The sequence below is a fragment of the Sceloporus occidentalis genome, unplaced genomic scaffold (assembly GCF_023333645.1).
Source record: "Sceloporus occidentalis isolate IW3139 unplaced genomic scaffold, rSceOcc1.0.p SCAF_1, whole genome shotgun sequence".
Lineage (NCBI taxonomy): Eukaryota > Metazoa > Chordata > Lepidosauria > Squamata > Phrynosomatidae > Sceloporus > Sceloporus occidentalis.
This window is the reverse complement of record NW_028316981.1, coordinates 93,621,446-93,644,234: the sequence shown is the minus strand read 5'-3', so window position 1 is coordinate 93,644,234 and position 22,789 is coordinate 93,621,446. Positions and strand designations below refer to the sequence as shown.

Sequence of the window (22,789 nt, the reverse complement as noted above, 5' to 3'; positions counted from 1 at the left end):
AGTGTGCTCAAGATGGCGATATGCATTAATGAGGAAGAACAGACAACCTAGGACAGATTGCAGCAATTCGCTTTTGCCTGAGCCTCTGGCTCCTCCTTTCCTTTTACACACCCTATGAGTTAACGGAATACAAACTACTTTTGCCCTTTGAGCTCAGTTTCCAGCAACTGATTTAAGATGAAGACAAGGGGGAAGCGGGAGGAGAAGATTAAAACTGGAACATTTTTAAAAACAGCTGAAAATGTGGAATAACAAAGGATAATTGGGACCGTCCTGCCAATTCTGGAGAGTTGGGTGTTATAAGAGATACTTCTGGCCCACAGTTGGAGAATGTGTGACCTTCCAGCCATTGTTAGTCTGCAGGTTCCATCATCCCTCACAATCAGCTAAACTGGTTGGGGTTTCTGCAGTCCAACAACATCTGGAGGACAGGACTCTCTGTTTCACATCCCTGTTCTAGGCTCAGAATTTTTGGAGATTATTAATATTTATAGAATCACACAAGCTAAGAAAGATCTCCATCATGTGGAAGGGGGCTAGTGTGTTGCATGTTCTCTTTGCTCTCAGTGGCAATGCTGATAATTTAAGCATAGAGTTTTCCATTTCATATTCTCTGTCTGCCATTCAGTTTTCACCTACTCTGTTAAAATTACTCAGTGATTTCCCTCTATACATTAGTTCCATTTTAACATATGACCTTGATTTATCTTTCCTTATAGGTTCATAAGGAAATCTTGACTGTGTTCTTCCCTGTAAATACCAGCATAGTGGCTGGGCCAAAGGCATGTCACAGTAAGTGCAGAGGTTGTTCCTTCGTGCATAATCACCCAGTAAATTCTCTCTCCCCAATCCATAAGTCATGCTTATTGCTTAGTTGGTTTCATTGTTCCCCCTTAGGACCAAGCGGAAAACCACCAGTCTGTCACTAACCATTGGAGCCCCAGCCAACGAAGAGTTCAGCAGCAACAGCAAAGCAGGGCAGAGCTATTCCACTTTAATTCAGCCATTATCCATTGATCCTCAAAGAGTAGGTTAAAAGAGTTCATTTTCTCTCTGTGTTAACATAAAATATGTTTCCAAAACTCCTTTCCAATACTGAACCAAATGTCGGGTTCATTCCTCTTTTCCATTCAACCCTCCTCAGTTTTAAACCATGTCTGACTGGAGCTTTGGCATCAATCAGTGGGAGGATTAGAAGCAGTCATGTGGCTGCCCTGGAGCTTAGCCATTTGTCATATTCTTCCAAAGACATTTAAGAAAGGACGGGTCAGATCAAAGCAGCTACTTAGTACAGAGATGGAGAATTCAAAACATCCAGGGATTTAAATGCCTTTCAAGTGATTGGGAGAAGGGTAGAGAGACTGCATATGTTTCTTTTTATAAAATTATGCTAAAGCAAAAAAGCAAATGCATTTCTTGAAAGAGCCATTATTTATACTCTTTTGCAATTTGCTGAGGAATAGGAAGTTTTAGCATATCATAGTGGTTTAGGCATCAGACTACAACTCTAGAGACAAGCGTTTGAATCCTCTCTCAGCCATGAGTGACCTTGGACAAGTCAAACCCTCTCAGCCTCAGAGGAAGGCAAGGCTAAAGCCCTCCTGCCAAGAAAACCTTGTGATAGGGTTGCCATAAGGCACAAATTATTTGAAGGTACACAATAAAAACAAGAAGAAAATTTCAAGCATTCCTTGTACAGTCAGTTTCCTTGACCGGAAAGAGTACTGCTGCAGTGTCTCTGTAATGTTTGTTTATGGATATATATATATATTGAACATGAGGATGTTTGTGAACCCTGTGACAGGTAGTCTTTAAAGAAACCTTTGTTGTTTCCCAAAAGCAAACCACATACCCTTGGAGGCCTCCGTGTTCCATATGGTTTCTTCCTAGCCCCTTTCCAAAGGATGGTCATTCGAAAAACTAGTGGTCACCAGTCTTCAAAAGTGTTTATGCAAGATTCTTCTATCTGCTGTCCCCTACTGTATAAGTATTACACAGTAGTAAGTACTGTGTTGAGTTCCTGTCTCTGGTGGCCACCAGTAATAAAGAGTGGTGTAATAAAGAGTAATAAAGTAATAAGTAATAAAGTAATAAATAAACAGAGTAGTGGTGTCCAATGAGGTTGGAAGATTAATAATATCTCAGACAGGAACCATGAAGACATTTAGGGGCTCCCCACAATTGGTGGCCACAGCAGTGAAACAGGAGGAAGTCAGGATAAGACAGAGCCTTCACACTTGGTGGCAGCAAAGTGATTGGTGGAAATCCTCACAGAGTGGCAGGAATAAGAGGAAACCTCACAGTCACCTCTTACTTCTCATTTTACAGATTTAAAAGTGAGCCTGAGTAAATGTGACCTGCTTTAAGTCTTCAGTTAAGTGTGCTGCTTGTTTGGAGCTTAGATCATAGTGCATTAGTTCAGCGCTCCTCAAGACAAAATTGTGATTGTCATGGTCAGAACTTGGAGCAGTTTGTTTGTACTACAACTCCTGACTATGCTGGCTGGATTCTGGGAGCTGTAGTCTTGAAGAGGAAACTATTCCAAACTCTGGTCATGGCAGTCTTGCATGGCAACAGTCATCAGTAAGAAATCCACTTTTCAAGCCTCTGGCTGTCCCATGAGGCATACTGCATGATTCAAGTCTGCACTGAACTTTGTGCAATATCTTATTAATAATGAGGAACACAATAGTATGTTGTGACACATGGCATATCAGTTTTTGTCATGGACTTTACCACTCATGCTGAATCTGTGACAACCACCACAAGGGACTTGTGGAAATCAATAGCTCTGAACTGGCATATTCAGGGCTCACATTCAAAACTTACTATGACAAAACAGTAAAACCATCTCTTATTCAATTATCACCATACAACATTCTTTTTGCAAAAATAATGTATATTTGCTAAAGGGGTTTTCCCCTCAGTGTGCTCAAATAAGGTTCTCAAAATAAAACATCATACCCTGGTGTTCAAATCCCAAATAATAAAGACTTCTTTATTTCGTAAGAATGGGGAAGAGAGACAAGAAAGGGATGTGCAGCAACCAAGAATCTACACACTGGATACAGTGCCTGCAAAGTGTCCCATTTCTTTTAATACTGCAGATGCAGAATCAATCAAAAAACCAGTCTGGATCTACCTATGAAGCAGCCCCTATGTTTATAAAGGTAAGTGCCATCATCTGCTCAGGAGTGGGGTGGATCCAAAGATTCTCTTTTGGCATGAGGAGAAGTCCCATTTCCCCTAAGAGAACCACTTATACATTGTCCTCCTTTTAAAAAACATCAGACTTACACATGCGGATCAAAAGATATAACTATTACAATTTAAATACCAGTAAAATAATTTAAACATAAAGATCCTGTAATCAGGCAGACACACTCAGTATACTGCCCAGGTAGTAAAGGGTAATGAACAACTTCAAGGCCCCCTCCCTTGTTATGATGCTTTTTAACATGGCCCTGACAGTCTTCAAAATAGCAGATACCATCAACCAAATACTGTTCTTTGACAGCTTTTTGAGTGGCGGACAGTTCTCCATATAACAGGACACTTGGCCATCCTTTTTTGTCCTCCCATGTGCCACTCCATGAAGACTGAATCCAAATATGGGGCAGTTTTATTTTTCTCTATATGTTTCACATCATGCATTTTCTTTCATCACTTTAATTTTATTCAAATAATTATTTGCCAATGTTTGGAGTTATAAAAGAATCAGAGACAGCAAATGTGGGTGGGAAATAACAGAAATTTGGTATAATATGGGACCCATTCACAATACTCAGAAGCTTATCGCATGCATACTAATTCAGTTTACCTCTACCCAGTTTAAAATTTAATTTGGGCAGCGTCCTGATGTTATCAGATGGTTTTTACTGCCGAATTTGCCACTTGAATACAGCCTGGGTCCATCCCACTTCCAGAGACTCTCCTTGCGGCTCTTTTCCGAGATCCAGAAGTTTTCCGAGTTAAGAAAATGGTTGCTGGAGTGGCTCTGGAAGTGGGGGTGGACCCTGGCCGTATTCGGGCAGCAAATTCAGCAATAAAAACCATCTGATAACATCAGGATGCTGCCCAAAATAAATTTTAAACCAGATAGAGGTAAGCTGAATTAACATACATGCAATAAGCTCCTCAATTATAGCACCATGATTCCATTTTAACTAGTATGTTCCATCCCATAGAATCCTGGGATCTGCAGTGTAGGGAAAGGTTTTTAAAATTCTATGCCAGAGGACTATAGTGTTTCATAAGTCTAAAAATCCCAAGATTCCATAGGATGCAGCCATGGCAGTTAAAGCGGACTCATAGTCCTATAATGGTGTAGGACTTTATCACATGAGCCTTGGTTTCAACTCAATCTTGCTGCCATTGCATTGTTTAAAGAGAATGGAAACATACTGATTTAGAAGCTTTTATTACTGCATGTCTTTTCAATAGCGTGACTGGAGCTGTTCGTGCCATCAATAGTCCCTTGCACTGTCTTCCACATTTCCCTTTAACACCATCTTCCTGCCCGATAACCCCACAAAAAACAACGATTCTGGCCATGAAAGCCTTCAACTTCACAATAATAAATCTGCTTGGGAAATCAGTCATGACTGAAAAGCAGGGTTTTAAAATCAATAGCTCATTTTTAGAATTTCATGTACTGTATCTTATCACTGAATGACCACACAGCCTATCCCTACATATCTGACAGGTTATACACATCATAGTATGAGACTGCTGAAAATTTCTAAGCAGGCTTAACTCAGGATGCATCTATACTTCAGAATTAATGCAGTTTAACACCACTTTAACTGCCATGGCTCAATGCTATGGAGTGCTAGGATTTGTAGTTTTGTGAGCTGTGTATCTTTCTCTGTCAGAGAGCTCTGGTCTCTCACCAAACTACAAATTCCACGATTCCATAGGATGGAGCCATGACAGTTAACGCTCTGTCAAAGTGCATTAACTGTGCAGTGTGGCAGCAGTCTCAGTAACCACCATCAAAACAAGATGACCAGTACTCTAGGTTGTTTTTTTATGTTTGTTTTATGTCATCCGAATAGAAGAGGAAATGTCAGTAACATTTTAAAAGGTCTCAAGCAAAGATATTTAACTGCTTGAGGCAAAGGACAAAATTGTGCCCCACTCCCAAATTCCACATACAAACGCCAACTGGACAGGCTAATGGATATTATTTCTGTGCTAGTGACAGGATATGTCATTGGGATAAGTCATCTACTGTACCTGGGCCAGCTCAGTTTTCTGGGAGGCCCAGAACAGACTGTGAAGAGAAAGAGCTCAAGAGAAGAGATCAAGTGGACCACTGACACATCTTCATATATCTGCTTTCTGAGAGTGTTGCTTCCTTCTTTCCTAACGGAAAGGCTAGATGCAGCTCTAAGCATGAGACCAAGATCCAAATGATGTTACTTGTTCATTCTGTTTCTAAGAAAAATGGAAACATATTCAGTGGTAGCTGTATTGGTCGTATAGCAAAAGTACAATAACATCCAAAATTGACAGAACAATTATACCTTTTATTGACCAACCAAAATGCACAAAATTCATGATGCAAGCTTTCAAAGTTCTGGCTTCTTCATCAGGCAAAGGTGTTAAAAACTATATATGAGCAAAAAAATTAAAAGTTCTGTGTTGAGATGGTACGGAGGGATAATAATAATAATAATAATAATAATAATAATAATAATTTGTTTATTTATAGACCGCTTTTCCTAAGATCAACGCGGTGTACAGCATATAAAATAGGTACAATAAAAATAAAATGGCACATTAAGACAATTTAACACACATTAATACGAGTTACGATCCAATGTCAATTATCTAAAAACATACAATTCAAAAATATTAAAATCCCAGGTATATATACATCATAGTCAGTAGGGGAAGACTTTTATTACAAGGAATTGGGAGGATAAGCTTGTAGGAAGAGGTAGGTTTTTAATGCCTTTTTAAAGGTCTCCACCATTCCACTGAGGCGGATCTCTTCTGGTAGAGCATTCCAAAGAGAAGGCGCTACTGCTATAAAAGCCCTTTGATGGGTGGTCGCCAATCTCACCTTAGGATGATTGAGTAATAATGTACCTGTTGTTCTGAGAGTGCGAGGTGGATTATGCAGGGAGAGGCGTTCCCTCAAGTAACCTGGGCCCAAGCCATTTAGGGCTTTAAAGCTAATAACCAACACTTTGTACTGGGACCGGAAACGGATTGGATGTCTATGCAGGCAGGCCCCTCTTCTTTCTGGCCATGTGGCACTGGGAACAAAGCATTCCAGAGTCCAGGAGATAAAATTTGAATTCCATTAGCAATACAAAAAGTTACTTTGTCTGATATCTAAGAAAAATGGGTTCATTTTTGCTCTTTCACTTAGAGTCCAGTATCCCATCTCCAGTCACATTAATCTAGTCTCTGTCAGAAATGTAAGGAACATAGCTGACTGCAAATGAGGGGGGAGGAGCTGTTGGACATTAAAAAGTGTATAACTGTACATGTGGGATAATGAATACTCCCAGGTAATTGTGCTTGATCTCAAGAGGGCTTACTTCTGGCTAGACACACATACAGAAGGTTATTGCATGGGGGCAAAACCGTCCCCCGATGTGTTCTAACGAGCACGAGCGCGGGCGCGCACGGAGCGTGATGGGAACCCGATGGGGCCCAGAACACTAGTTTACCACACGGTGGAATGCCACCGCTGCCGCCGGCGTTCCCATCGGGTTCCCGATGTGTTCCAGGAGGCGCCATTTCTGGGAACAGTTTCAAAAGCGTTCCCAGAAATGGCGCCTCCTGGAACACATCGGGAACCTGATGAGAACGCCGGCGGCAGCGGCAGCATTCCACCATGAGGTAAACTAGCGTTCTGGGCCTCATTGGGTTCCCATCACGCTCCGTGCGCGCTCGCGCTTGTGCTCGTTAGAACACATCAGGGGACGGTTTTGCCCCCATGCGATAACCTTACAGTTGTATTTCATTCAAATCTGCTTAGGGCTACATCCACACTGCAGAAATAACCCAGTTTGACACCACTTTAACTGCCATGGCTCCATCCTATGGAATTTGGGGAACTGTAGTTTATTTGGCGCCAGAGCTCATTTGACAGATGGCTAAATGTCTCACAAAACTACAATTCCCAGAATCCAATAGAATTGAGCCATTGCTGTTAAAGTGGTGTCATGCTGGATTATTTCTGCAGTGTGGATACAGCCTAGGTCAGTGGTTGTGCCAACTGGACATTCTAGGATCTGTAGTCCTAAAAAGTAATTTTCCCAAGCTCTGAGTTAGACTAATGCATTTTTTACATCCAAGATGGTTTGAAAGGATGCTGTTTTAGAATTTATTCTCAGTTTTGTTTTGTTTGTTTGTTTTTTGGTTTTTTTGAAGAATTGGGGATTAGCCTGTATAATCACACTTGCTTTTAACACAGACAATTCTTCCATAACAAACTGCATTCCCCTCTTTCAAAATACAATCTCAGTGTAAGTATGTGGAACTTTATCTGACACATAAACTCTTTGTTGTTTTTCAACTCACTGTTCAGGGCCTCCAGAATATTAAAACCAGCAATGGCCAGCTAGTGGTATTTGAATGTCGAATTCGAGCATCACCTACTCTTCAGGTTCGCTGGTACAGAGAACATAATCAAATAATTGATTCTGCAGACTTTCGAATATTAAGGAAAAGTAGGTATCTCTCTTTTTAAAAAATATTCTTCCATTGGTGAAGCATTTTTTGTTTTTAAATAGGAATTATGCCTTTTTTAAAAAGATGATGGCGGGATACAGACCGTCGCTTTGCGGCGGTCTCCCGCCGGCGCCATTTGCTCCGCGAGGGAGCCGCAGCAGCCAAACCGCGCACCTCCCGCGCGGAGCAAAAAAGAAGCTCCATTTCGGAGCTTCTTTTTGTGGCGCCTTTATGACGTCGCAAGGCGCCTGGTGCGGACTCGCGATGTCATAGGCGCCGCAACACGTATGGACGCTCAGCGTCCGATACGTAAACATGGCGGCCCCCATGTGGAAGGGGCGCCGCCATGTTGTACGTATTCTATACGTACTAGGGTTAGGGGGGTGCGGAAGCACCGCCCCTTCCTAACCCTAGTACGTATAGAAGACGTACTATATGGCGGTCTGTATCCCGCCAATGTTTGTTAGGTAACCCACTGGACTATTTAATAACGAACAAGAATCTTTTTTTTAAAAAAAAAAAGTCTATGTGCGGGGGGGGGGGGAAATGGAAGAAATGGGAGCTACCAATCATCAACCTGCCCTGGTCAGAAGGGCCTTTGCCATGATCCTGCCCCAGCTCCACTGAATCTCTTATTGTATCCATAATATTCTGTACTGGCTAGGGTTGGCGCTCTATCACACTACACAATTACAGCATTATATTTTATTTTATTATGATTCCACTTCAATTGCCATGGCTGCATTCTATGGAATCCTGGGGTTTGCAGTTTGGTGAGGCACTAGAGCTCTGTGGAGTAGACTTCTAAATGCCACTCCCTAAACTACCAATCCCAAGTGTCCATAGGACAGAACCATGCCAGTGATAGTGGCATCATCCATGCCAATGAAAATGGCATCATATGATGGTGTAGGGTGAAAGGGCTCTTGGTGCTAAACTCCAGTAGTAGTTTTCTGAGAGGAGTGAGAGGTACTGAAGGGGTAGTTCAAGAAGGCTACAGTGTGACATTTAAATAAAGACTAGGTTAGCATTACCTCCGTGTCCACAGATTCCTTATCCATAGATTCAACTATCCACTATTTGAAATACACACACACACACACACACACACACGAAATCAAACCTTGATTTTGTCATTTTATATAAGGGGCACCATTTTCTTGCCACTGTGTTTAATGGGACTTGATCATCCATGGATTTTGGTATCCACGGGCTTCCCTAGAACCAAACCCCAGAGGATACCTGGGGCCCACTGTATTTTGAAACTGAGGACATATTTATTGAATAACTACTACAAACCACCAATCACTATGATTACTTTCACTTTAAATACCCCTACTATGTAAGGGGTATGTGTTAATTGCTACTAGAAATAATTCTTACCATCATTGTATTAAACAACAGTTTTTCCCTTCCCTCTCCTCTGCCTCTTCCAACAGCTGCCTCGCCTGTCCCGCCCAGCCATCTTGTTCCATCACCCATGTGTGGCTGAAGGCTCCTTCAGCCACCTTGCTTGGCTATTTTGCCCATCCGTTTCACCCCTCTGTCTCTCTCTTAGCACAATTACATGCTGGCTTTCATCTCTGCTCCTAGCACAGTTCTAGATGGAGCAGATGAGATGGTAATGAGGAGGAAGAGTCAGATGGCAGGAAGCAAAGCAGTATCAGGCATTTTTTTTAAAATCCCCCAACAATTAAAAAAACTATCCTGACAGATATTTTAGCTTCCCAAAAGAGGACATGTCTGGAAAAAGAAAGACATATGTTAGTCCTTGACTAGGCTTAGTTTCTAATTCATTAGACAATTCTGATTTCACAACAAACGGAATGGAGAAATATATCAAAAGCAACATGATATGCAAGACCCCTTTCCCCTCATCAGACACTGATCTGATAAAATGACAATGAATCCACTGATAATATGGGGCCCATTCCAGCTTACCGGAAAATCTGTTTCCTTAACCAATTCTTGAAACTGGTTCTGAAAAAAATGTGGTTCCCACTATGTTTGCGCTGGTTTCAGGACTCAGTTCAGTGGCAGGGGGGCAGCTTGATGGTCTGGCCCATCTCTGGCCTCTCCTGGCCCCAAAATCCCCAGCCCAGCCTCCCTACTGGCTTCTTTGGCCACTGACCAGGTTTCCTGGGCTTTCTTATAAATTTCTCTTAGCCGGGGAGGCTGGATGGAGGTCACAGAGAAGTCGGGGGGAAGCCAGAAAGGAGGTTGTAAGGCTTCTGGCATCTCTGTGACCTCCTTCCAGCCTCCCTGGCTGCGGGAAATTTATTAAAAAAAAGCCTAGGGAACCCAATCAGTGGTCAAAGAAGCCAGTAAAGAGGCTGGGCTGGGGATTTGGGGGGCAAGAGAGGCCAGTCCATGCCAGTTGCCCCCCTGGGCCAGGCTGCCAGTGGGAACAGGGCAGATTCAATTCCAATTTGAATTTGCCGGGTTTCCACTTGGGCTGAATCAATTTATTTCTAAATAAATTGATTCAGCCCAAAAAACACCCCATTTTCTCAGCGTCTTTTTGACGTGGGTTAAATGGGCAAAAATGGACAAAAAGCATGGCCCTCTTTTCTAAATCAATTTCTGAAATCGGATTCAGTGGAAACCATGCCCGTTTAACCCGGATCATGATCCGTATTTAAATGTACTGGGAACAAGGCCATACTGTTGAAGTGTTAGATTTGTGCTTAATTTTGGTATAACATCAATGGAAAAACAGCCCAAAAAACACCCCACTTTAAACACTTGGAAAGCTAGTAGCTTTGGTTAAGCAATGCTCACAAAAGAAGAAAGTGGATAGATCAATGTAAAGACTAATACTTTATATTCTTCATGTGGAAACACCTGTTTTCAGGAGAATTTATAAGCATTCAGATTGATAGAAATCTTTCCCACTGATTGAAATGTGGGATAGATTGTATCCTTAATATCATTTTGCTTACTCTTTTCCTGACAGATGGAAATTTAACAATATAGTATGATATGTGAAACTGTCCTAAAGTATACAGGATAAATAGATTCATATATTTGGGCATTAGAGAGGGAAACAGAATATGAATCTAGTTCTCACTCCACTCCTTATCCACTTTCAAGGGGTCAGGAAAAAAATACACACCACAATGAAATATTCTCTGAATTATGATTACACTGAAATAGTCTATACTTTTATGACATCTGAAATTTAGAATAATAGGTTCATAAAGTTGGAAGAAACCATGATGGCTAACTAATCCAACCCCCTGCCATGCAGGAATACACAACTAAAGCATCCCGAAAACAGCCCATCTAACTGTTACTGTAAAACCTCTAAAGAAGGAGATCTCACTACCACCTAGTAGTGACTAGTTGACTGTCAAACACCTCTTATAGACAAGGAGTTTTTCCCATTGTTTAGGTGAAATCTTTTTTCTTGTAATTTGAATCACTTGGTTCATGTTCTAGTTTCCGGGGGAGAGATACATAGTTAATTTTCAAACAAGCTTTTGGGAGAAGGAAACAGAACAATAGTTTAGAATGAAATAGCTGAAGTGCAGTATCTTTCACTGGTTTAGTAATATTTAGTACATCATGTGGAGGGGGGAGTGTTTTATCTTTGTGTCTGGGTCTGTTCTGATAAATAAAGGTTTGTGACCAAATGATGTGTTCCATTAAACCACAAATTGTTAGCTTGGCTTTTAGTCTGCAATCAGCTTTGTCTAGAAAATAAGATAATTAAACAACAGCCTGAAATTATATTATTCTTTTATGTTTGTTTTAATTTACAGAGGCTTGCTTATCAATGGTGCCTGGTAAGTACATTTTAAATAATTAGGCAAATTGTGTAGGATTATCGTGTGCGTGTGTGTGCCACATCTAGACACATTCAATTACTACAGCAAGGCCTTGCTGAACAGTGGAATATAGATGTATAGTCATAGCATTTATTCATTATGGTGCCTGCATATAATTCTGTTTCACTAGGCAGATCTTTCTTGCTAGATCTTGGAAATAATGTAGTGATTCGGCCTGCTAATAGGGGCAGAGAGACACAAATATGCAATGATGAAAAAAAATTGTTCCCAGTAATATTTATGTTGCATACTTCTGTAGTATTCTTATTCGCCTGATCATTGATTTATTTTCACTTGTAAAATATTTGTGTTCCAATGCTATGGAAAATCAGGTAAACTTCCTGTGAGGTCATGCACAACTGTTTTGCAGGGCAGTGGTATGGCGTTCCTCTTGTAAATTTTGTAAAGTGTCTCATTGAGTTATTTCCTCCTTTCAGAGGAAGTTTGCACCTTGGTAATTACAGAAGCCTTTCCTGAAGATTCTGGAATATTTAAATGTGTTGCTGAAAATGAGTTTGGCACAGTGGCATCCAGCGCATGCCTTTTTGTTTCCCAAGGTAATTGCATGTTCTCTCCCACCAGCTCCCAGTTTTCTCCAAGCATCTTTGACTCAGTTTCTGCCACTTTCTGGAAAGTCCTACAAACACAAAGCAATCACTGGTTCCTCCAGCTCCTCAGCACCCCTTGTTTAAACCTGGGAGACTGCTACCCAGTCCTGTGTTTCAACCACAAACTATGTAAGAAAATCCTTTTATCACACTCAGGACTTTATCACGCCAGGCTGCTAAAATGGCATAATTGCATTAGTATAGGAAATGAAAACATAGGGGTTTGCGGACAGTCATTTTCACACAGCTATTCAAAAAGTGCCATGGTGCTGCTTTAATCCTGGGCTCTTCTGCACTCCAGCCTTCATAACCCCACCTTTCTCTCCTATGCCATTCCCAGCATGCCTTTTGATCTGTTTTTTTTTTTAATTGGACAGTCAAAGTAATTGATAAAAGAATAGGAAATAAATGAAAATAATTGTTAAAAAAGCTTGCTTGGGAATAGCAAGGGGGAGAGGAGAGAGGAACAAAATCACATTTACCCACACCATGTGACTGCCTGCATATTGGAACTGCAGCAGAAAGACCTTATCACACACGAATCAGTAGTGGAAAAGCAGTGCCATTGGGAGGCATTGATAGGTTTGGCCCATCAGTGATAGGAAAACTCAAAAAAACAGATGGAAGATAAACATGAGACAAACAAAGGCCTGTTACAGACTGTCAAAATAAAGCTGCTTCAAGTCACAGTGGAGGTATGGTGTTTCAATGATGCATGCGTCCTAAGAGTCCAGAAGTCGCACCAAAGCCACGCTTAATTAAGAGGCATCCATAATTAAAAGGCATTCACTCAAAATCTGTGAAATGTACCACCAATGGAGATTTAAATCACACCAGCTTTAATAGGATTCCAAAATATAAAATCCCACCCCTTATTTTTAGTATCTAAAATTAATTTCAAAGAAATAGAGGTTTAATTCTCTCATAATGCTCACTGGGTTGTATACTGGATCCCCCAGGGATTCCATGCTCAGTTCCTCTTTCCTAGATTTTTAAATATTTCATGTACACAATTATCAGTGTTAAATGTCTAAACAGTTGAATATTATCAATATTTATTTATGTCTTTATGTGTTTCATGAAGTATAAAACCATACCAAGAAGATATAGTTCAGTCTCCCTAATGAATAATTAGATTGCCAGAGGAAAAAACACCAAGGAGAATGACATACAATGGACTGAGTCACTGCTTTGGATTTGATTTCTGTTTCTGTAACTACTTTTCAGGAACAGAGATAGAAAGTTTCAACGCAGCTCCTTCATGGTTAGATATGCCAAACACTGCACTGGGAAGAGATGTACAGAACAATCCTAGTAGTGTAATGCCACAAAATCCCTCTGGTTCAGCAGATCAAGAGGAATATGGAAGTTTCTGGTGGCAGAACGATGGCAATAAGAACAAGGATTCAGAGGGTTCATACCCATGGTAAGGCAAAACAAATATTCTCAACTCTTTTCAACTCAGCAATTATGTTAGATAGAGATGATTACAAAGAATATCTACACACCCCTGCCTTCTGTGTGACATGCATTTCTGAATGTGCTGTTGCTTGTTGGTCTGCATGTATATACTAAACTAAACTGGATATTTAGCACGCTATTGCATCAGGCGCTCTGTGCTATAGGCTTTTAATTCAGATGAGTATGCTAAGCAGGGGGTGGGGAAGGGATTATTAATTATAGTGACTTCTGCACAACAGTAAGATGTAGCACAACCACTAAAATAAGTATGGTCACAAATGCCTTCAGCTGACTACAAATTTGCTACAACAATATTTGAATATTTTTTGAAACAATTTCCCAATTATTCTGCAGGTCTGTATCAGTGTGACTGGGATCTAAGTTTTGTTCAGCAACTGTTGAAGATTAATAGTGGAGCTAAACAAATAAATACAGAGTAGAGAAATTACTCCCTGCTAAAGCAAAACCAGAGAAATTATTACCTGCTAAATGGGAACCAACAGCCAAACCTTTGTCAGGCTTGCTAAATAGTTAACATTGCATTCTAGCAATGTACTTGTATCAAGTATCATTAGCTTCCTATGACTGAAAGCAACATGCAGGTCAACAAGTTTGATTATCCTGTTTCTGGATTTGATAATCAACCTATTAAACATAATTATCTGATCTGAACACACCACTACAAGAAAGCCTTAAGTGGGATAATTTTTAATATGAGAATTCTCTGTGGAATTATTAGAATTTACAAAGGTAATTGTAATAGCAAGGCTCTCTGTAATAGCAGATTCCATTTCTTCATACAGGAAGAGGGGCAGAAATTATGGTATTCCTTCCATTGTCAGTGATCTTGTGATAGTAGAGACCCCAGACTTCTGAAACAAAGGTCAATAAGACAGGATAATTAAATACATTGTTAACAATTACACCGGTCTAAAATTAAAAACATTCTTTAGTAAAAATGGGATAAAAATGTAAAGGTAGGGCAATCCTATCATTTTCCCCCAAAAAATCTGATGTAGGTATTATCCCTGTATTTAGTGTTGCCTAGTTTGATCCCTTGTTCCAGCTGAACAAGATCCAAGGAATTGCAGCTTCTTATATAGGGTAGCTACGTAATGCATCACCAACAAGGATGCACAGATTAGCACATGCGACTTTATATATAGAGATACCAATTTAAAAATCATGATAATTTGAATAGTAATACAATGAAATGTATTTTTGTCCAGCTGTCCTTGCTTTCAACCATGCACAACTGGGCATGTCCAGTTGTGTAATCAGTTCAGAAAGACTAGCGCCTGTTACAGACAGCCAAAATAAAGCTGCTTCGAGTCACAGTGGAGGCATGGTGTTTCAATGATGCATGCGTCCTAAGAGTCCAGAAGCCACACCAAAGCCACATTCCAGTCCTTAGGGCTGGAGCGTGGCTTTGGTGCGACTTCTGGACTCTTAGGACGCATGCATCATTGAAACACCATACCTCCACTGTGACTCGAAGCAACTTTATTTTGGCTGTCTGTAACAGGCCTAGGTTAACCTGTTCTCTAAATGCTAATGCCTGGTAAGCAACTTCACAGCCACCCCCAGCTTTGCATTCCTGAGGCCTAAATCCAATGACTAGTTATAGTTAGAGGAGACCCACTGAACAAGTTGTGGAAGCATAAGTCAACACTTACACACATCTGACAGATTTAGTGGATCTACCCTGGCTGGACTAGAAATTAGATCTCTTTCTTGACCTTTAAACCAATCTCAAGCAGCCCTTTATATAGGAAACACCTTTAGATAAGAGTCTGTCTTGAGAAAGTAAGCCATATCCTAGTCATTCTGTCTTTTCAAATTTCCTGAAAACAGACATCAAGTTGTTTCAAGCTAGTCTTGTCTTTATGGTTTCAGTATTCGGTATTCTGTTCCCCGGGTAGCAAGATTTTTACAGTTTCTGTGGAGTGTTCACATTCTAGGAATAAGAAGATATAAAAGAAGACAAGAAGACATTAGACATACTCTAGTTGTATGATCTGGTCACTTTAACACTACAGAGGGTTGTTGTTGTCGTTTCTAACTTATGGCAGCCCTAAGGCAAACCTATCACAGAGTTTTCTTGGCAAGATTTGTTCAGAGGGGATTTGTTCAGAGGGGTCTTCCTCTCAGACTGAGAGAGTGTGACTTGCCCAAGGTCACCAAGTGGACTTCCAGGGCTAATTGGGGATTCAAACCCTGGTTTCCAGAATCATTGTCCAATGCTCAAATCACTACACCATGCTACTGGGACACTGATTGCTCACTAATAAGTATTATTTTGTAATGAGAAAACTAAGGGGCTGAGCAGATGGAGAGGAAAAACCAGCCAGTCCCAATTTTTATGAAAGTAGGTGGAAGCCTCACTGTCTGCAAGGTCTGCTCCCAAGGGCAGTTCACACCACATGGAGTCAAGCTCCACCTCTTGGTCCCCCCCCCCCCCCCACTGTGCATGCATACCATCGCACAGACTGAGACCAGAATTACCTAGCTCCTCCTGCTTAGGTGCTATCCCATTTGATGCCCCATGTGACTGGTCACACAGCTGCACAAGTGATACACCACCCATAAGTACATTGGTGTGCCCAGTGACACACTGGCAAAGTACAGTCATGGAGGCCCCCATATATGCTCACTTTTAGCCCCTTTCACCCATTACCCTCTGTTGGACTGTCTGGTTTGTGTATGTTTTAATGACATCTATTGCATTGTTTGACATACTTTTGCATCATGAGGCATGTGGCAGGTCTATGGAGTGATGATACAGTTGGCCATTCATGCACCTGTATGCTCAAACAAAAAACCCATATGGCAAGCAATGCCACTGGCAGCTGCATCTCACTGGTCCCAAGGCACATACTCCAGACCACTTCCATATGCCGCCTAAGTCTTCTCACATTCCTGCGCTCGTGCTGTGCTGTTTATATGTGATGATGTGCATTTTTTGTGTTATGGTGGAAATTCAGAGTTTCTTTTTGCTCTGGTTTTTAGCCCCAGAGAATGGCTTCATGTCAGTGTCCATTTGGTTTGGCATCATCTCAACAGGCAGGCTTCAAGTTGATTTGAAGTCAAATTATTTTGCCAGTACAGACAACTCCTAAATGACTAAAATTGGGGGGGAAATTAAAACTTTGCTCATTTCAGAGCCCATGTCTTGTGCAGGTTAATTTAAATGCCCTTGGGCAGGTTAAGACAAATGTGATTGAACATGTTAAGACAAAAGAATTTGGCATCAGTTATTTCCGCAGTTCCAGCACTAAAATCAGAATACATGGGTCATATTAGTAAGTATGTTGACAGCTGATGAAAATAGATTGCTGCCTTCTCCTGTACTTGGTAGTTGTTCTCAAAAGGTGATGTCAGTTCCAGCATTACATTTTGCATACTTGGGATACAAACACATGAAATCATTTCATCAGAATTAGTTGTCCTTGCAGCTGGTTGTTTTAAAGGATGATTCCACAAGCTGGATCACATGGAAATGTAGAATCCATTTCGAATCACCAGTTGGCCTTTGATAAGATTCCAGGGATAAAAATAAGATGACACTGTCACACTCTCATCCTGGAAACAATTCACAAAAGCTGTCTCTTCAGTGGAAAATGTTACACTGGAACAAAAGGAACAAGGCTAAATAAACTACTATGTTATGCAGGAGGTTGGAAATGCCTTTTGGAAAAATCTGAGCCAGTTCAAGCCAGATTCATCTCTGTGCATTTTTGCACAAATAAAACATGATGCTCAGTGAGACTTACTCTATAGAGTTTCATCCTAAGGGCCTCTTCATGCCTCTCTCTTTCATGCACACTTTTTAAAATTACTTTGTAAAACCACCTTATATTCCATGACTTATTTACAGTAAATTGCATTGTAAAAGTGTTGGTTGCAAGAGCATGTGAAGGATCAGGCTACGTTGATTTTTTGTGAGTGAATAGATTATATTTCTAGGACATTGTTTTACTATTAGTCAACCCTCTTTCCTGCATAGCACAGAAAGGTACTGGAAAGTTACCACTGATGTGAACATGTTTACAGGTAAATTAACGTAAACAGGTAGGATTTTTTGAAGTGGGGAGTGTGACTAATCTGGGTTCTAACCACTTTGTTCAAATCTCCCCCACTGGCATTCTTGTATTTCCTCCTGACAGTCCATTAGCATTTCACTTACACTGGATGTGATCAGATCTCATTGACCTGTTTGGGGATTTTCAAAATAGAAGAAACAGAACAAAATGTGTTTTTTACCAATCCCAGCTACACTGATATCTCAGATTCCTCCACTGATGTTTATTACTAAGTTCATTTCAAAACAACCTTTCCAGTATGCATTTGGAGATGACCTATCCAGATACTGAAAATTCTATCTGTTCGTTGTGCTTGTGTGCCTTCAAGTCATTTCCAACTTATAGTACCTATCACAGGGTTTTCTGGGGCTGAAAGTGTGTGACTTCCCCAAGGTCACCTAGTGGGTTTCTATGACCCAGAGGGGAATCAAACTCTGGTCTCTCAGGGTTCTACTAGTCCAACGCTCAAACCACTGCACCATGCTGGCTCTCACTCTACCCACCTTTTTTTTTTTTTTGTTGCTTCTGACGTGTGGCAACCCTAAGGTAAAACAATCATCAGGTTTTCTTGGCAAGATTTGTTTTTGTATGTATCTGTAGTTTGCTTCCTGATCCTTTTCTAACCATTCAGTTTCATTATACTTCCTATCTGCAAGGATCTTTCACATCACACAACAATTGTGTTATGATTCCATTTTAACTGCCATGGTTCCATCCTATGTATTCCTGGAATCTGTAGTTTAGGAAGCGTGCTTTTAGACTCCCCAGACAGAAAGTTCCCCTGGTGCCTCTGACCAAACTATAGCAATAGGAGGTAATAGCAAGTACATTTTTATACCATTTATCAGTGCACTTAAGCACTCCCAAAGCAGTTTATAATGTATAAGCTAAGTGTCCCCAACAAGCTGGGTACTCATTTTAGCGACCTCAGAAGGATGCAAGGCTGAGTCAACCCTGGAGCCCCTGGCTGGGATTTAACTCACAGCCTTGTGGCTTGTGAGTGGGTGGCTGCAGTACCACTGTGCCACCGGGTCTCCAATTACACATTTCAATTCCCAGGAATCCATAAGATGTAGCCATAGCAGTTAAAGTGGAGTCATAATGCTTTAATTGTGGAAGACAGTCTCTTGTCAACAGAGACATATTAACTGAGGCAGTTCAGAGTTCGTTTACAGGAACAAAGGTGTGCAAATTTTAGATCCTTGTTCAAACTGCTTATTCACTTCTGGCTTCAGTGAGGAATACAAGCCTTTCCACAACTGTCTTTGTTCACTAGTTATCTTGACTGTATTTGTTGTGTGCCTTCACATCAACTCCAAGTTATGGTGGCCCTCTCATAGAGTTTTCTTGCCAAGATTTATTTAGAGGTTTGCCATTGTCTTCCTATGAGGCTGAGAGAGTCACTCTCTGGGTTTTCAGGGCTGGGTGAGAGAACTGAACTCTTATCTCCCTGAATCTTAGTCCACCATTCAAACAATTATGCCATATTGGCTCTTATTTATGGATGTGTGGCTATCAAAAATCAGTTCTCAAAACAAGCCAGTCAAACTTCTGCAAAATCAAAAGATGCTAGCAGCTTTTAACAAAAGGGTGATGTGACCTTTTAACACTTTCACAGCACTTTATGAAACTGCCAAATAACAGAACAAGTTCCTCCTACGTTTGCTGGATCCTACTTCTGCTGAAAGGGGTTGGTTTTCATTTGAGGTACTATTTCTTTTTCATAACCACTGTTCTTTTAAGAGGAATTTGTGTTAATTGATACTCATTTAGCACTTGTAGAAAGAGTGTGCCAAGTACAGGTATGTGAGTTTGATTTTACAATCTGTTCCAGGTTTCGTTGGTTGGTTCTTTTTAACCCTTCTTAGTTTACTCTCTGGAAAGGACAAACAACCAGCAAAGAAACAAGTGATTTGGGTCTATGTGTTTCCCCACCTCCAGTCCAGAATGGATCGTAGTAGTATTGCCTTTTTGTATCTTTTCATTTGCTAATTAATTTAGTATTACGAGGAAAATTTTGGCTTTTTTTCTGAACTGGAACAGGTGTAAATCTTTTTCTTTTGTTCCAATTCAGATTTTTTTTATGAGAGGAGCAGCCATATATTTATTATGGCTGACCACTACTTACTGTAGAGAACAGCAGCTCCTGATTCAATAGTGCATCTGAAAAAGTGAGTTTATATCCATAAAAGGCCATGGAAAGATAAAAACCAATTTGTCTTAAAGGTGCTGCTACATTTCTTTCTTTTTTCTTCTCTTTCCTTCCTCCTTTTTTATCCTGCAAGAGATTAACACAGCTGCTTCGTCTTCTTTTTTTAAAAAACCCATTGCTTTGCTGGTAGGGAGCTTCCCCACCCAAAAGGCTATTCTGTATGTAGGCTTAAATACACTAGAAGAGTAATGGCGCAGTAGTATAGCAACTACCTTGTATGGATAAACTCCTGGGAGATTACCGCACTAGGGTAAAAGCGTTCCCCAATGCGTTCTCACAGGCACGAGCCTGGAACGTGATGAGGGCCAGAACGCTAGTTTACCGCACAGCGGAACGCCGCCGTCGCCGCTGGGTGTTCCAAATGTGTTCCCAATGTGTTCCAGGGAGGCCATTTCTGGGAAAGGTTTCAAAGCCAGGGCAGTTAAACCAGTCTTAAACTGGATTATTTCTGAAGTGTGTTTTGGACCGAAGATAGTGTGGTGGTAATGTTTGAAGAGAACAGTAGGTCAAGATGGTGGCAGTGGCTTATGAATCGCACTGGAATCAAATGGGGCTGCGGAAACATACAGTTGCCTAGAATTCAGGCCTCTATCATTTATCTTTTAGTTTCACTCATCATCATCATTAGATTGGAGCAGATGAAGAAGTATTATGTTCAAGGGTGGGAAGGCTTAGTTCTGGCCTGATGGTTCAGGCCTATTTATTCTTATTAACTCAGGAGATTTACAGAGAAAGTGAGCTATGTGATCCAAAGCCTCCTTTTTCACCTGAGATTGTTGTTGTTTTGTCTGAAGGGTTGTCATGCTCCTCCTTCAGTAGCAAGATCAGTGGTTTCTTGTTTTTAAACTAAATGTAATACAATAGCCCAGCTTTCTGATCAACCAGTGCTTTGCCCAAACTTCACCTACAGCTCAGATCAATGGATGTATATCCAATGGATAAGTGAGCAAATATACATTATAAACCCACCCACATCTCTCCATATTAGCTTTAAAACCACATAGTTGTGAATAGGATCAGAGCCTCAACCTTCCTCTGCATTGTTTCCCCTGTTTAAATTGCCCTTTAGTGTGGCTAAACTGGGGGGAAACTAGTACCTACATTACCAAGACATGTGAATATGTGGGGAAGCATGATGCATACTGAATGAATTGATGTAATTCGAATTAGGTTTTTCCTATGCAAACTGTGAAGAAGATTAACTTCACAAATGGTGTTTAACTGGCTTGTGTACCTCTTTGGAATCTAAATTCTGATGTAAACCCTACTTTGGCTAGAGTGTCAATGGGATTTTTCCAATGGCTTTTGAGACATTATCAAATGGGGGATAGGAGAGAACGGGGATGCTCCTGGCCTTATCGTGCGATTGTGTTAAGATGATCAAAGGATATCCTGCGATGCCATGCTCATCCCATCCTTTTCCCATCAATGAGGTGGAAGAGTCCCATAACTTTTTATTCATGGGAAACTGCTGTGAATAAAATGTTTCGGGACCATGTCTTTCCATGTCTGGGAGCCTTTTCTCCCCAGTCCTTTTTCTGCTCTTTTTATAGGGCAGATGGTTAGAGCCCATCACTCCACTTACCTCCAACCATGCTTGGATGAGGATAATGAGAATTATAATGCCACATCCAGGGACTGAAGTTTGGGAAAGGGTGGTCTATGAGATGGTGCTGCCAAGCTGCTGTTCCTTCCCATATTCTTTGCCTTTTGAGTGTGCCATAGACATCTGTCTTATGTGCTTTGACATCTGCATAATATTACTGAGTTTGGCAATTTGGAATGAATTGTCATTAGTCCATGGTGGCATTCAGCTTTGTGACTTATGTTCATCTTCTCTCAAAGAAGCACTGGAATTCACAGTTGGACTGGACATGTGTAATTTAACCCATATAAGATCTATGTTGGTATTTGCTGTGGGTTGCAGTGATTGAGATTTGGGGGTACATCTTGTGTTATAATGGGCTTGCATTCTCCTGAGTCATGTATTTTGATCGCGCATTACTCTGGGATATTCAAATGGAGGCAGTGTCCAGATCAGTTTTCAGTCCCTTTGGCTGCTGCCTCAGTTGTTTGTGTAGCTAGAAAATAGGATGTGGCCACAATAATTAATGTCATATTATACCCAGATGACAGGAGTGTTACAAGTATTGCACAGGATTGTTTGGAAGTTTCAGCTTGTTCAGCTAGACCTGATGTACTCTGGTTTGTAGATGATGTTGTGGTAAGTGGACTCAATCATTTCCCCCTCCATCTCTGAAAAGCAAGATATAAATGTTTTAATTAATAAATTCACAAGCAGTGTTTCCATGGGGTTGTCCTGTTTGCCATGCTGACTGGGAGAGTTGTAGTAGTGTTTCCGGGCTTGGCTCCCAGAGTGCAAAAACTGCTACACCATATGGGCTCTCTTGCTACTAAGATTTTGGCTACTAAGATTTCAAGGGTTTGGAAGTGTTTAAAAGTTGAGTTTTATTGCTTTGCTTTGGCTGTTTCTGTCCCCAGCCATCTCATAGCCAACAAAAGGTGTGGCCTCTACCTGCATCAGTTTCCCCTCCAAGCAAGCTGACCAGATGTCATAACTGCAAAGGAGGACAAGGCATAGCAAAATGTAGGACATTCAAGAAGAATGTAGGATATTATAAAATAAATGTTAAAAACACTGGCATAGATGTAAATTCATGCTTCTTAGTCATGCTCAACATGGAGGACATTTTGAAATTCCTCCTAGACAGAAGGAAGAAATGTAGAACATGTCCTGGAAAAAGAGGTTGTCTGGTCACCCTGCCCCCAAGGCCATCTTAAACAGTACCTTTAATATCTCAAGAAAGATGCAGTTCTGTGACTTTGTGTTGTTACATGATTTTTAACATCTACTGTATGCCCGATGAAGAAGACTGTGAGCTT

At 40.9% G+C, this 22,789-nt stretch overlaps 1 protein-coding gene across 5 annotated transcripts in view; it reads left to right on the top strand.

Moving 5' to 3' along the window:
- The window catches only part of MYOT (myotilin), a 64,651-nt gene that overhangs the window by 13,059 nt on the left and 28,803 nt on the right, over window positions 1–22,789 (top strand). For 4 of the 5 annotated variants that reach the window (XM_089529500.1, XM_089529496.1, XM_089529491.1 and 1 more), the window contains exons 2-8: window positions 720–792; window positions 898–1,027; window positions 3,108–3,170; window positions 7,550–7,691; window positions 11,457–11,480; window positions 11,960–12,079; window positions 13,358–13,556. In XM_089529500.1, the coding sequence (XP_089385626.1) occupies window positions 785–792; window positions 898–1,027; window positions 3,108–3,170; window positions 7,550–7,691; window positions 11,457–11,480; window positions 11,960–12,079; window positions 13,358–13,556 (686 nt within the window). In that variant the 5' untranslated portion in view covers window positions 720–784. Of the gene's footprint in view, window positions 1–719; window positions 793–897; window positions 1,028–3,107; window positions 3,171–7,549; window positions 7,692–11,456; window positions 11,481–11,959; window positions 12,080–13,357; window positions 13,557–22,043; window positions 22,110–22,789 lie in introns of those variants that run through there. The other variant, XM_089529513.1, reaches the window with a different exon arrangement.